We start from the raw sequence: 12,605 nt of genomic DNA on the forward strand, positions 1-12,605 counted from the left end.
AGGGAAGAATCTGCATTGTTAATGAAGAAGTAAAAGCACTTGTACGTTAGACACTGGGAATCTGAGCCCAGTGACATAAAGTGTAGGGACAGAGTTTCGTTAGCTGTGGCTTGCAGACTGAAAAATATTTAATTCCCCTTCTGCCAAGGATTGTTAAGAGTATCACCAGTACATAAGCAAGTTAAATGTTCATACCATTTCTGCTTCAGGATAAAAACTACTGGAAAACAATGTTTTAGACTGAGCTGAACTTGAAGACAAAAGTAGAGTTAAAGTATTGAAAGGACTTGGCTCTGCCCCAGTTCCACCCATTCTTAGATTTTTCCATGTGTTAAGCCACCACAAATGGTTAGTTGCTATGGTAAGTGCTGGCAAATTACCTAGGAACCATTATACATATATTTTTGACGTTTTTTTCCTCAAGCCGCCACAATTCAAACCACATCCTCTACAGACTGCAAAGCAGGATTTAGCCTAACCACTGAAGTCCCTGGGTTTAGAATGTCTGTAGCCTCAGGAGCTGATTAAAATGATTGTTTCTGATTGGTTCATTTCAGTGCTGATGCCTTTTTTTCCTCTTGATTGTTTTAGAGTCTTAGCCTGCTGTTTCTTGTTATTCCCAGCCAAATTTTCATCCAGGTTTGCTCTGGGGCTTTGCACAGCAGTGCGCAGTGTCTTTAAAAGAAAATAAATATGAGATTAGCAGCCAGAAAGGCACATGGAATTGCTGAGCGCATTTCAGTGCTGGAAGAAGTTAAGTAAATGTTTTATTGGCTGAGACTACTGATGTTCTGTTCTTTCTTCCCTTCCTTTTGTTATGATGAATTTAGCTGGGGCTTAGCACACCTGGTGGTTTGTATTTTGTCAGGTGTATCAAATTCTACATGCTAGGAAAAACATTGTTAGAGACACATCCATTGCTTATCTCTATTGACTTTTTACATGGTTCACACTATCTGCTTATTATACAAGTGAGAAACTATTTCATATCTCTTGTGCATTGTTGTACTTGTCTGTTAGACTCAGTATTAAGTATCCTGTGATACCTTTGAGGTGTAAACCTCATGGAGAGTTACGTTTTTGTCTATGTTTCTACATACATACTTTCTGGTGTATATTCATACATTTAAATATGCATATTTTTATATATGAATATACACGGACACATTTTACTTTGTTTTTGACATTGACCTCCAACTTCCTTTGATTTGATTCCGCAAAATAGCAGTTTTCTGCCAGTATGAATCATCACAGCCCTTTCCGTTATGGAAGGGGAAAAAACTGTGGCCAGTATTCAATAATGAATGATCATAACCAGAATATTATATTAAAAACCTATTAAGCAATAGATTATTGTAATCTTTAAGAAATTGTCAGAAGGATTTTTGCATATTTATGTTTTCAGGATCTCCTTATTATCTGAGCAGGATCACTGTAGTGAATTCTTGCAGTATGCCATGGCAGAGTGCTGCCTGAGTTCAGGAGCTGAGTGCAAAGCCTCAAGCAGGTGTTCTTTCCCCACCTCCCATCAGGGAAATTCAGACCAGCGGTACTGGAATATCAGATCAGTCTAGCCTGTTCTCTTACTGTTTTATTGTTTGCTTTTTCTGCACTGCATAGCTGCTCTGTTGATGCTGGGGATACATCAACAGACTGACCTTAAAATGGCTCAAGCCTTACAGTGTCTCCAAGGTCATTTTTCTCTTTTTTGCCCATGCCTGTCCAAAAGTCTCCCTTCCTCTGTGTGTTAGGCTGGCTGCTCTGGGATCTGTAGACCTGCTGCGCTCCTTTGTTTTGGTTGCTTGGCAACAGAATTCTGCTGAACCTCCCATTCTTGTGTGTGGTTGGGTTTCTGTGTTTCAAGAGCCAGGTGTCATGATAGCCGCTAATTTTAATGATTACAGGCACATTTTTCAACTGATTGAATAGTCACTACCACTAGTTACACATTTTCACCAGCCATGAAGAAGAACTCCTAAAAATCTGCATCAAAGGAGGTGACCCACTGTTCCACAGCTGCTATGATGGCATTGTTTTTGAGATGGACCACCCACCACCTCACTGTGCTCAGACCCACTGTTTTGTCTCCAGAAATGTTCAGCAAGCTTTGATGAATGTCAGTGGATGCCATTGTTTTCTGCATAGAGGAATTCAAAGGCACACCTTTGTTGACACATGTCTTTGTGACATTTTTGGAAGAAAACAAGCGAGCATGGTTTGTTGGTTTTTCAGCGCTGTTGGAAAGAGCATGAAAGGCACAGAAGAAGGCATATGCTTCTTTGCCTCTATCTAGAATATGAATCTAAACATGTACTGGTGGGGACATCTTCTGTGGGATATTCCCTGGTGTACCTTGCCAGCTTATGGAAGAGCCTCTCTGCAGGTGGTGGTTAATTTTATAAAGATCTGGCAGTTAGAAGTGATATTTAATTTATCTGTAATGTTTGTCCATTTTCTTTGTTGTGAGTTTTAGGTTTTGATTCTGTAATTTTCAATTTCTTGAATCTTCAGTGAACCATTTGTAAATATCAAGCCTTGCTGTCTCCTATTTTTTTTTTTGTGATTACATTACCCCCCCGTTTTTGAGGTTACATGGGCCCAGCCTGTTTGTGCAAACTCTTGTCTTTTAATAGCGCTCATGTAAAGTCTCAGTGCTCTTTGACAGAAATTGCTTACATTTGTTCAGATTTCTTGCATCACTTAAAAGTCTAAATGTGGGTTGATTAAACCCACAATTTAGGAAGGTGTTTATGGAGCATACTGCACTCCATGTAAAACTATGTGTCTACATTTTCACTGTGTAAAAAGTGATTCATTCTTCAGAAAATAGATTGGATTCTATAAAGAACTGGGTTGGGTTTGGTGTGATCTGGTTTGAAAGCAGTGGAACACAGTGAAGAAGAAAACAAAATTTTGAAGGTCATGCTTTTAAGCTCAGCCAAGCAGTATGAACCTTTAGATTTGTTATTGTCTTTACTGCATGATCAGAGGACTTATGTTTCTCCTTATGCTGGACTTCATTACCTTCATTATCATCTCTGGAAAACGGGATAAATCCTACCAAACTTTCAGAAATACTTCTTGTTTCTTGTGTTTTCACTGAAAGCGAACTTAAAAGTGTAGGAGGAGGGAAATAAAATAGTTTTATGTAACAATCTCTTGAGATTTAAAGTCAGATAAACTAGATATCTCAAGCGTTTTTTTCTGAGAAGGTATGTTTTAGTGTATTTTGATGCTTTCTCCTGGAGATGAGGAGTATGGCTGAAATTTGTGTACTCTACTGAATGTTTACCTGTCCGTTTGCATGCAGAGAATAGCTAGTTTCAGGTTTTAACATCTTAGAATACCAGTGACCATTGAACTGGGGACAAAATTGTACTTTGAAGATCAGGTGGAAAGAAACCATCACAAACGTTAATTAGTACATTAATTATTGTCTGCTGTATTTTTCATTTTCTGAAAAAAGAAAACAAAGACATGTGGATATACAACCTGCCCAAAACTGTAGACAGGTGTAAAGAGGTCCGTAAGGAGAATTCTGTGCTTCTTTCATGTCAGTTTTGTTACTAGGTTCCTCCTCTCACAAAAGAATCAAATAACTTGGCTCGATACTTTACTGTACCTCTTTTCGTCAACAGGAACGTGCATGGTTTAGTAAAAACTATTTGGAAGCTACTGCAAATTCAAGCCACACAACTGGGAAGAGATGGAGATGAGGCTGTTCGGAATCTGTATGGAATCAGGTTTGTTTCAATTTGTTTTAAATAGACTCCCTAAGAACATTTTGTAATAAGGGTTAATACTGGCCTTTGGTCCATTTACTTATTTGTTTATTTGAGTTATTTTGGTCCTGGTAACCAATTCTGGCCAAATTTGATAGAGCAGTGTCTGTGTAAGAGAGTTAGCTGCTATGTGTTTGTTGAGTGATTCAAGGGACAGCTAGCTGGGTACAACCAAACCTGGCTTCATTTTTGAGCTCAGCCTTTATTATCTTTGTATGTGCTTATCAGCTGGACGAAGACGTTATTCAAAGTTCACAGCTGTACAGATGCTTAACAACATGAAGTAGTTGTCTCTGAAGAAAGAGTTCTCAATAGTTAACAGTTCTCACAAAACGAATCTTTAATAGAATTCTATTATTTATAGAACAATTTGTCACAACCATTGCTGCACGTTTTTTAACATGTGTTGTAACAGTCCTTAGCGTACAGAGAGGTATGTTCTGAAGTAGTCTGTTCATTCCTTTGGGTGAGCAGCAACAAATGAGAAGGGAAAAGACTTTTGTGAAACAAGTAATATTATGAGGATGTCTAATGGTCACAGTATAATTGAGGTGGTATTTTACTGCTTTCTTTAACCCAGCTCTGGAATTCATTCGAGGTCTTAGTCATATTTGAGAATATCACTAGGATAGATATACAGTAAATCTGAGCTGCTTTCTTTTTGCAAGATACCAGGGAAAAATGCTTTAGTAACAGTTCTAGTAGAATTGATCTTCATCAACTTCAGAGAACTCCTGAATAACTTAGAACAGCCTATTCACCATTTCCCTGAAACAGCAATGCACCCTTGTGGCAAAGAAGGCCTGCAGCAGCCTGGGATGCAGTAAGAAGAGTGTTGCCAGCAGGCTGACAGAAGCGATCCTTCCCTCTGCTCAGCCATGGTGAGACAGATTTTGGTGCTGTGTCCCCTGCCAACTTATCGGTGCAAAAAAGATAGGAACTTATTGGAGAGAGTCCAGGAAGGATCACAAAGAGGACAGAGGGACTGGAGCACTTTTAGATAAGGAGAGGCTGAGAGAACTGGGACCCTTCAGTCTGGAGAAGGCTCAGTGGGATCTTATCCGTATATATACGTTCCTGATAGAACGTATGAAGAAGGCATTCCTAGTCAGTAGTGCCTACAGGCAGGACAGGGCAATGGGAACAAACTGTAACACAGGAGATTCTATATGAACTCAAGAAAATACTTTTTTTTTTTTTGGTACTATGCAGGTAATCGACCACTGGAGCAGGTTGCCTAGAAGTGCGTGGAGTTTTTGTCCTTAGAGATGCTTGTCTTTCAATTGATTGCTGCTGAAATCCACCACCCACTGCCTCACTCTGTCAGAATCCACTGTCTAGTCTCCATATATGTTCTGGAAGCATTGATGGATGTCAGTGGATGCCATTTTTTCTACATGGAAGAATTCAGTTCCACCTCTTTCCTCCATACGTGCTTCCATTTCAGATAACATTTTGTCAGACTGCCCCTCTGCTGCCATCTGTTGCACAGCAACAACATGTAATGAAATATTGGCAGGAAGCATCAACCTCTACTGCCATACCACCAACATCCACCTCTGGCATTGTGGGCCAGCGTAATAAAAAAGGCGGCATTAATTTTGGAGCAGCCCTTATATTATGCTGTGAGCTGTGCAAGAGTATTTCATACAGCAGTCATCAATGAGTAATGAAAAAGTACAAGAATGTTCACAAAAATTCATGATTCTCACTCTCTCTTGGGACATTTGTAAAATAATACTACAGGCTAATCGACATTTTTTTCTTTAAGGCCAATCTCAATTATATATAATAGAACTACTTACAATACAACTAATTATCATGTTATCAAATCTAATTCTTAAAAAGAATTGGGAGAAAATAACATCTTGCAGTTTGCAGAATTTTGTGTGGTTGTGTGTTCTGATTTCATTTAGGAAAGCTTCTGTAGTTTTAGAGCTGCGATTCTACACTTCCCTTAAGCAAATCAACCTTGGAAAACTGAGAAGGGTTTGTCTCTGCTGCTGAAGAAAGCAGGAAATGTTCCTTTTAACCTGGTAAATTGATAGGAACTGCCTCATTGATCACGTAGCTTTCGGATTCCTAATTGTTTCCGAAAGCTGTGTAAGTATCGTTGTCTTTCTGACAAGCTAGTATTTCAGCGGTTGCTAAATACCAAATCAAATATGCCATTTTGTAAGTGTGTGTGAAATAATTGATGCAACTTAAATTTAAATATGGTCTGAATTTTTATCATGAAGTTGGGACCAGCTATAGTGAGACTGAAGTAGCAAGACAGTAGTTGTGACTGCGCATGAGAACTGTACATTCCCAGTGGATTAGTTCTCTCTCTCTGCTCTAGCATGAGGTTGTTTGGTGGTTTCCTCTGCATGTTAATATGCCTGTCCAGTAGCTCAAACTTGACCTGAATTGTGGCAGAGAAGGTAGAGAATAACAACAGGAACGCGGTCAGCATCCTCAGTTTGCATGGGTTATGGCATGCATTTACAGAACCTTTTCTATAGATATTAGTAGAAAACCATTAGCATGTTTGGATTTTTTTTGTTTGCTTTGAAATGAGTTTGTAGCTCTCTTGTGTTCAGTAATAAAGCAAAGGTTAATGCTGACTTTTAGATCACCTTAACCTTTGTTCTATTATTGTCCCTCCACAACACAGCTCATTTCCCTAGTTATTCATGTATTTACAGCTGGTAGCTGTGTCTGGTTGCAAGTTTTACTTTACGCTGGCAATAATTCAGGATAGTGGCATTATTATATAATTTCAAGATGCACTTTTTTAATGTTTTTTTTTTCCTAGCAGTCCTGAAGTTACTGCTGAAGACAAACTTCTCTGTACACATCTTTCTCCAAGTGCTAATGGCATTATCAAATAGAACTTTTTGGGGTTGCATATTTTGATGTTTCGTTATTAATCACAGTTAACTATGGAGCTTGACAGATTTATTTTAGCATTGAGCTCTGTGAATGAGAGCACACAAAATGTGTCATAAAAAGCTTGCTTTTTATTGGATAACAAGCCATCTTTATTTTGGGCTTGGCATGTCATGTGTGCCTACTTCGTGGCATTTTGATTTTGGCATTGTAGGATCACTTAGATGACTGATGACATACTTTTCTCATTAGGAAAGGTAATTAAAATATGACAAGGTATTGAAATAAGCAGGTGCTGTAACTGTATGTCTATACAGGGCTGTGCTCTTTCAAGGTTCTGGCATGGTAAGTCAGTAATGTTTCTAACTGGCTGCCTGAAAAAATGATGCTGTTCGTGGCTTGCTGGACTCTAGCGCTAGATAGGCAACAAATTGTCTCTTGAATGCTGTAGTCTTCGAAAGCTACAATGCAGCAATAACCTTAGTCTTTTGAATTTTTGTACACAGATTGTAGAAGATTCTTTAACTCTAGGAAAGTGTTTACAGAATCAAGAAGGTAGACATCTGAAGACCATGTATATAAGTAAATACATTTTAGATAAGTAAATATGGGGATTACCACACCTCTAGCCCAAAAATGAGGATCGGAGCTGTAATGTATGCCTACTTCTCAGTTAATATATGTTTTCTGAATGCACTGCAAGTAGTCTGTCACAGTGTTCAGTCTCATGACAGTCCCAGTACTTTGAAAGTACTTACCTTCCTGAACAGAGTCACACTTTGTAGAAGAAAAATTTATTTGAGGAGCAGAGGGAAAATCCAGTGTAAGTCTTCTGTGCTTGAAGAATTGTTCCAGTAACTGATTTTTTTCTCAGTGAAAATACACTCTCTTTTTATAGACTATATTTGCCAATTTCAGTTCCCAGCATCTAGTTGTTGTTTGCTAGGTTGACCAGTCTTACTGTATTGGCACTCACTAGATGACATCTGAAGTACTGTGTTCAGTTTTGGGGCTCCCAGTCCAAAGAAGAAGCGATAAACCTGAGTGAGTTTATTGGAGAGCCTGTAGGATAATCAGAGGGCTGGAACCCAGAATGCCACCTTCGGCTTGGTTAAGCAGCAATCCTGTTTGCATGTTAGTCAAATAGAGCTCTTTCGGGCTTTCTGTGTGGTGTAGGTGGCATTCAGTCATTGACTCTGTAGACTTGAGTTAGTGATAGGAGGTCCATCTGTGAAGAATAGCCGAAGCTGGGTCCTTGGTGACTTTTCAAATCAGCAGTTGTCACAAGGCTGGCAATAAAGAGGAGGCCCCCAGGCTGCTGGGGGACCTTCTAAGAGGAAGAGCTGGTTAAGGCAGTAAGTTGAGAACAGATTTAAAGTGTTCAGTCAGACAAATGGTTGATTTGGTTTCAGACACTGAAGATTTGTACCTGTGCTTAAAAGACAGAAGAAGGTTCAAATTAGTCTGTGCGTATTATGTGTAACCTACTGCTAGAGCCTAGTGCTGCTACCAACTCAAATCAGGTTAGATATCTTAACACTGTTCATTACATTGATTTAAAAAAAAAAATAGAACTGAGCCAAGAATTCTCAAATTGACTCTTCATTTAATTCTCTTTTCCCAAAGATCCTAGAAATTGTACTAATTTGGTAGTGTAAGTCTAAAGCAGGTTAAGAGGTTTAGTAATACCAGGGTATTAAACTATTCATTTCTACAGCTGCTTTTATTTTGAACTTAGTAAACACACACACTTACTTTCTGCATTATAGATAAAAATGTGATTTCTCTGCATTTCAGGAACAATCCTCATCCATTAATCACTGTCCTTGAAAACAGACCTGATTGCTGGCCAATTCTACTGCAGCAGATAATAGTATTTTTCCATCAGTGTCCGGAGAGGTAAGTAAATGAATAAACTGAAAAACAGCAAATGTAGGTAACTCAGTTGTCAGCATAATTTTCTTCTTGAAGTTAACTGCAATTGTAGAGGCTTGCATGTAAGCAGTAAAAAGTGTGTCTCTGGAAAAAGATAATTATAAAATTTAATGACACAATTTAAAAATAAAAAATAGAACAATAAGTAACAATATAATCCATTGAAAATCTATTTCTAATTTTTTTCTTAACTCACCTATATTGATAACATTTTTGTGGACATGGAGAAATGTGTGCAAAGCTGATTAAAAAAATTATTTTGATTATTTATTTTGTAAGCAGAGTTAAAACTAGAAATCAAATAATACTAGTTTAAAAAAAAAATCATCCTTATTCTCTGCCAGAAACGATGATTACTGTAGTTCAGCTAATAGTGGAAAAAGCTTATTAATCCCATCAAAAACAGTAATCTCCAGCATGTTGTAGCAAGTAGAGTTTTACAGGGGTACAAAAATGATTTATATTTGCCAAAGTTTTGACTACTTAGTCAAAGATGACAATTAATATATCATTTATATAAGTAATCTATGCAAAACATATGGATGATGTAAGATAAGCACAGGTAGCTATATCTCATAGGAAAGGATGAGATCTTTTTATGTGGTATATACTTCTCAATTTAAAAAAAGAAAATCAGTGGCATTGCCTTATTATAAAACACATTTAACAAGAAACAAATATCTAATCTACCAACAATTTCAACATACTTTCATGCTTATCTCTGAGGAACTTGTCCAGTAAAGCTTCAGTGTAAGATACCAAAGACAGGAGCTGCCTTGCAGCCAAATGTTTTAAATGTTTTTACAACCATATGCATGCATTTCAGATAAAAGGGATCATCTTTCTCTTGTTTTCTGGAAGACTCGTGTAAACTGATCAGAGTAATGTTATAGTGAAACTGACTTCTATATTCTGGTAATGTAAATTAATAAAATAAGTTTATTTATCTCTTAAATTTCTAGTAGATCTAAGCCATATGATCAACAGTGAGACTTTGAAGTATAAGACCAATTTAAATCAGAGTATTTTTCAAATATTATTTGCAGACTTGTTTTTCCACTCAGCTACTAAATCTGAGACTCATGAAGAGTCTTGACAGAGATCTGGCTGTATTTTTTTTTTTTTGCTAGTGGCATGTTTCAAGTTAAAATAGGATTTATTCGTGTTGAAATGGCAGACATCTTAAACTTCCTTGCCGCTTTTTGTGCAAAAACATCTGTTAACTGAAATTCCACACAGATAATATATCGATGTAGATTTCTTACTAAGTTATGTTCAGGCTTCGTATCAAGGCCGAGTCTTCTTTGACCCATAATATTGATTTTTTCAATATATTTGCTAATGTATTAACCATTACAGAATCACAGAATTGTAGGGGTTGGAAGGGACCTCTGGAGATCAAGTCCAACCCCCTGCTAAAGCAAATTCTCTAGAGTAGTCTGCACAGGAAAGCATACAGATGCAAGGCCCTGCACCAGGTTTCTGTCAGTCTGCTTCTCCAAATGATCAACATTCCTTTGAAAAGCTGTGCTTACCAGTGCTTTGAATGCTCTCTCCTATTTGACAGAAGCAATAAATTTGCAGAGTGCACTCCATCCCATCCCCAAATCATTAATGAAGACTAAGGAGCACCAGACCCACTAATTATACCTGTAGAACAGCATCACTTGACAGCCTGATGATGCACTTTGCATCGCTAATCACTACACTTTGAGCCCAACTGTCTAGCTAGTTTTCCTATGCAGTCCATTTGCTGAGGCATATTTCACCAAATTGCTGATAGGGAGGCAATGGACAACTTCATTAAATGTCTTGGTAATTGGCCTTATTTAGTTGTCTAGTAATGTCAGGATCAACTGGCAGTCCTAACATGGTCAAACTGAAAGAACTGTTATGCGATAAATTTTTTGCCAGGAAGCTGCGTTGGTTAAACCAACTGTTGTTTCCTGTAGTTTTTTAAGACCATTGCCCAGGCTGGATGGGACTTTGAGCATCGTGGTTTAGAGGGAGGTGTCCCTGCCTATAGCAGGGCAGTTGGAACTAGATTATCTTAAAGGTCCCTTCCACCCTAAACCATTCTATGATTCTAAGAACCAAGAAGGAATGGATGGCTATTTTTAGTTGAAATCAGACTTAATAATTAAAAAAAGATAATTCTGAATAATGTTTTCCAAATACTACTTCAGTATGGTACAGTAGACTCTCATATTATTCACCACAGGAAGTAACTTTCTTGACTTGAGGAAAAATAGAATAAAATGAGGAGTATCTTAATGTGCAAGTATATATCAAATCATATTCCTGAGTGAATACTTAGTGTCTTACAAATGCATTTCATTGTGTGGTTACTACATAAGATCTCATGATAGTACTTTGTGATAGTAAATCTTCTGGGTTTTTTTGGGGGGTGTGGGGGGAAGTTAGTAGTAGTTAAGAATTCTTAACATCTTTCTGTTAATTGTATCCTGTGAATTACTGCCAACCCAGGGAGTGTCGTGTTACTTGGGATTTCTTTGGAGTTTGTTCAGTTTATGGTAGAAAGTACTCTTGGCAAACTTATTTTTTTGAACTGCAGGGCACAGAGTTCATGTGTTGCTATAATGGCTCCATTTCTAAGATACCTATACTGTGAGCCATCTCAGTTACGGGAATATGCTGAACTGCGAATGGGCTTACTTAGGATTTTACTTCAGCCACGTGGTCCAAAGCATAAAGAAGCACCCTGTGTTCTGGAACATCAGATTCTTCAGCTCCTGTGTGATTTGATTCCACACCTTCAGGTAGATTGATTCCCACCTTTTATGAATGCTATCAAAGCAATGAGAGTGCTGTTACTGCCTTTCAAGTGAACAAATAGAGCACTATCTTCCATTTTCTGTAGACCTCATCTTACATGGTGGTAAATACTACTACCTTTTCTTTTGAGATACATGTTAAAATCTTAGTTACATTATAGAGGAAGTAGCCTAGAAATATCTGGTTGAAGAATATTTCTGTTAAAATAATATTTTCCTGCTGTATGAAATCCCTGTACAATTTGTTTTATTTGGCTCATAGAGCCTCAGGAACTGAGTTAATTTTCTACTGCATTTGAAGAACAAGGGATTTTTCTCATCAGTCACTTTAGGACCTTAAATTCTTAAGTTCATCTGCTGATTTTGTAGATAAGTTTTATCAATGTCCACAGGTTAAAGACTTGCCACAAGTTACAGAAGCCTTGTTTTTTCTTCAAGAGCTATTCCTCAGCCTGTTGCGCTTTCCTGTGTTTTGGAAAGTTCAATTATCCCAATTTTGTCTGCAACTGATATGCTTCTGTGAAGTATGTTTAAATGTAACAGGAGAATGTTCATCTCTGCTCTCCTTAATAGAGGACAACTTTGAGCTCTTACAAGAGGTAAGAGTTTATTTTTGTGGAGGGAAATAGTCATGTTAAATTTGAAGGATGTCATACAAAAGGCAGGATTTCAAGACTTTGATATATGGCATTCATCTTTGAGTGACCAGTGTTGTTTCAAAAGCTGATTTTTTTTTTCTTGGTTAAAAACCTTCTGGAGGAAAAAAAAAAAAAAAACAAAAACTGATGCTGTGTATAAAAGCTAACCTTTAAACATAGGGTTTGTTTAAACTGTGAGTACTGTGTTGTAGTTACTCATTTAAAATATTTCCTATATGCTATTTATATTCTTAATTGCATACTCTGTATCACTGCATTCATTAGAGTGCATTAAGAAACTCCTTAGAGAATTTTGTTCACTTTTTTTAAACTTTTTATTCCCCTGAAAAACAATGATAACTTGACCCTTTTTCATTTTTTCCCTATAGGTGTTTCCAGTGGAACAGTGTATAATTGGACTGGCACTTCTGCTGCTGCAAACACCAGAAAGTCAACAGAAGTCTATCTTGAGTCTAGGTAAAGCTCTTCTTAAAGAAGAATCCATGCACCTAAGACTGTGTACTTATTTTTGCTTTGTGAAAATTGGCTTTGCACTACCCTGAATTTAGGTTTAAGCGTGAAAT

General features: G+C 37.5%; 1 protein-coding gene across 4 annotated transcripts in view; it reads left to right on the forward strand.

Annotated features, from left to right (window-relative positions):
* The window catches only part of FOCAD (focadhesin), a 102,811-nt gene that overhangs the window by 13,538 nt on the left and 76,668 nt on the right, over nucleotides 1-12,605 (forward strand). For 2 of the 4 annotated variants that reach the window (XM_021380256.1, XM_021380259.1), the window contains exons 5-9: nucleotides 3,639-3,743; nucleotides 8,451-8,552; nucleotides 11,164-11,368; nucleotides 11,776-11,982; nucleotides 12,411-12,498. In XM_021380256.1, coding sequence (XP_021235931.1) covers nucleotides 3,639-3,743; nucleotides 8,451-8,552; nucleotides 11,164-11,368; nucleotides 11,776-11,982; nucleotides 12,411-12,498 — 707 coding nt within the window. Of the gene's footprint in view, nucleotides 1-3,638; nucleotides 3,744-4,559; nucleotides 4,664-8,450; nucleotides 8,553-9,414; nucleotides 9,504-11,163; nucleotides 11,369-11,775; nucleotides 11,983-12,410; nucleotides 12,499-12,605 lie in introns of those variants that run through there. The other 2 variants (XM_021380257.1, XM_021380258.1) reach the window with 2 other exon arrangements.

Source organism: Numida meleagris, chromosome Z (assembly GCF_002078875.1).
Source record: "Numida meleagris isolate 19003 breed g44 Domestic line chromosome Z, NumMel1.0, whole genome shotgun sequence".
Taxonomy (NCBI): domain Eukaryota; kingdom Metazoa; phylum Chordata; class Aves; order Galliformes; family Numididae; genus Numida; species Numida meleagris.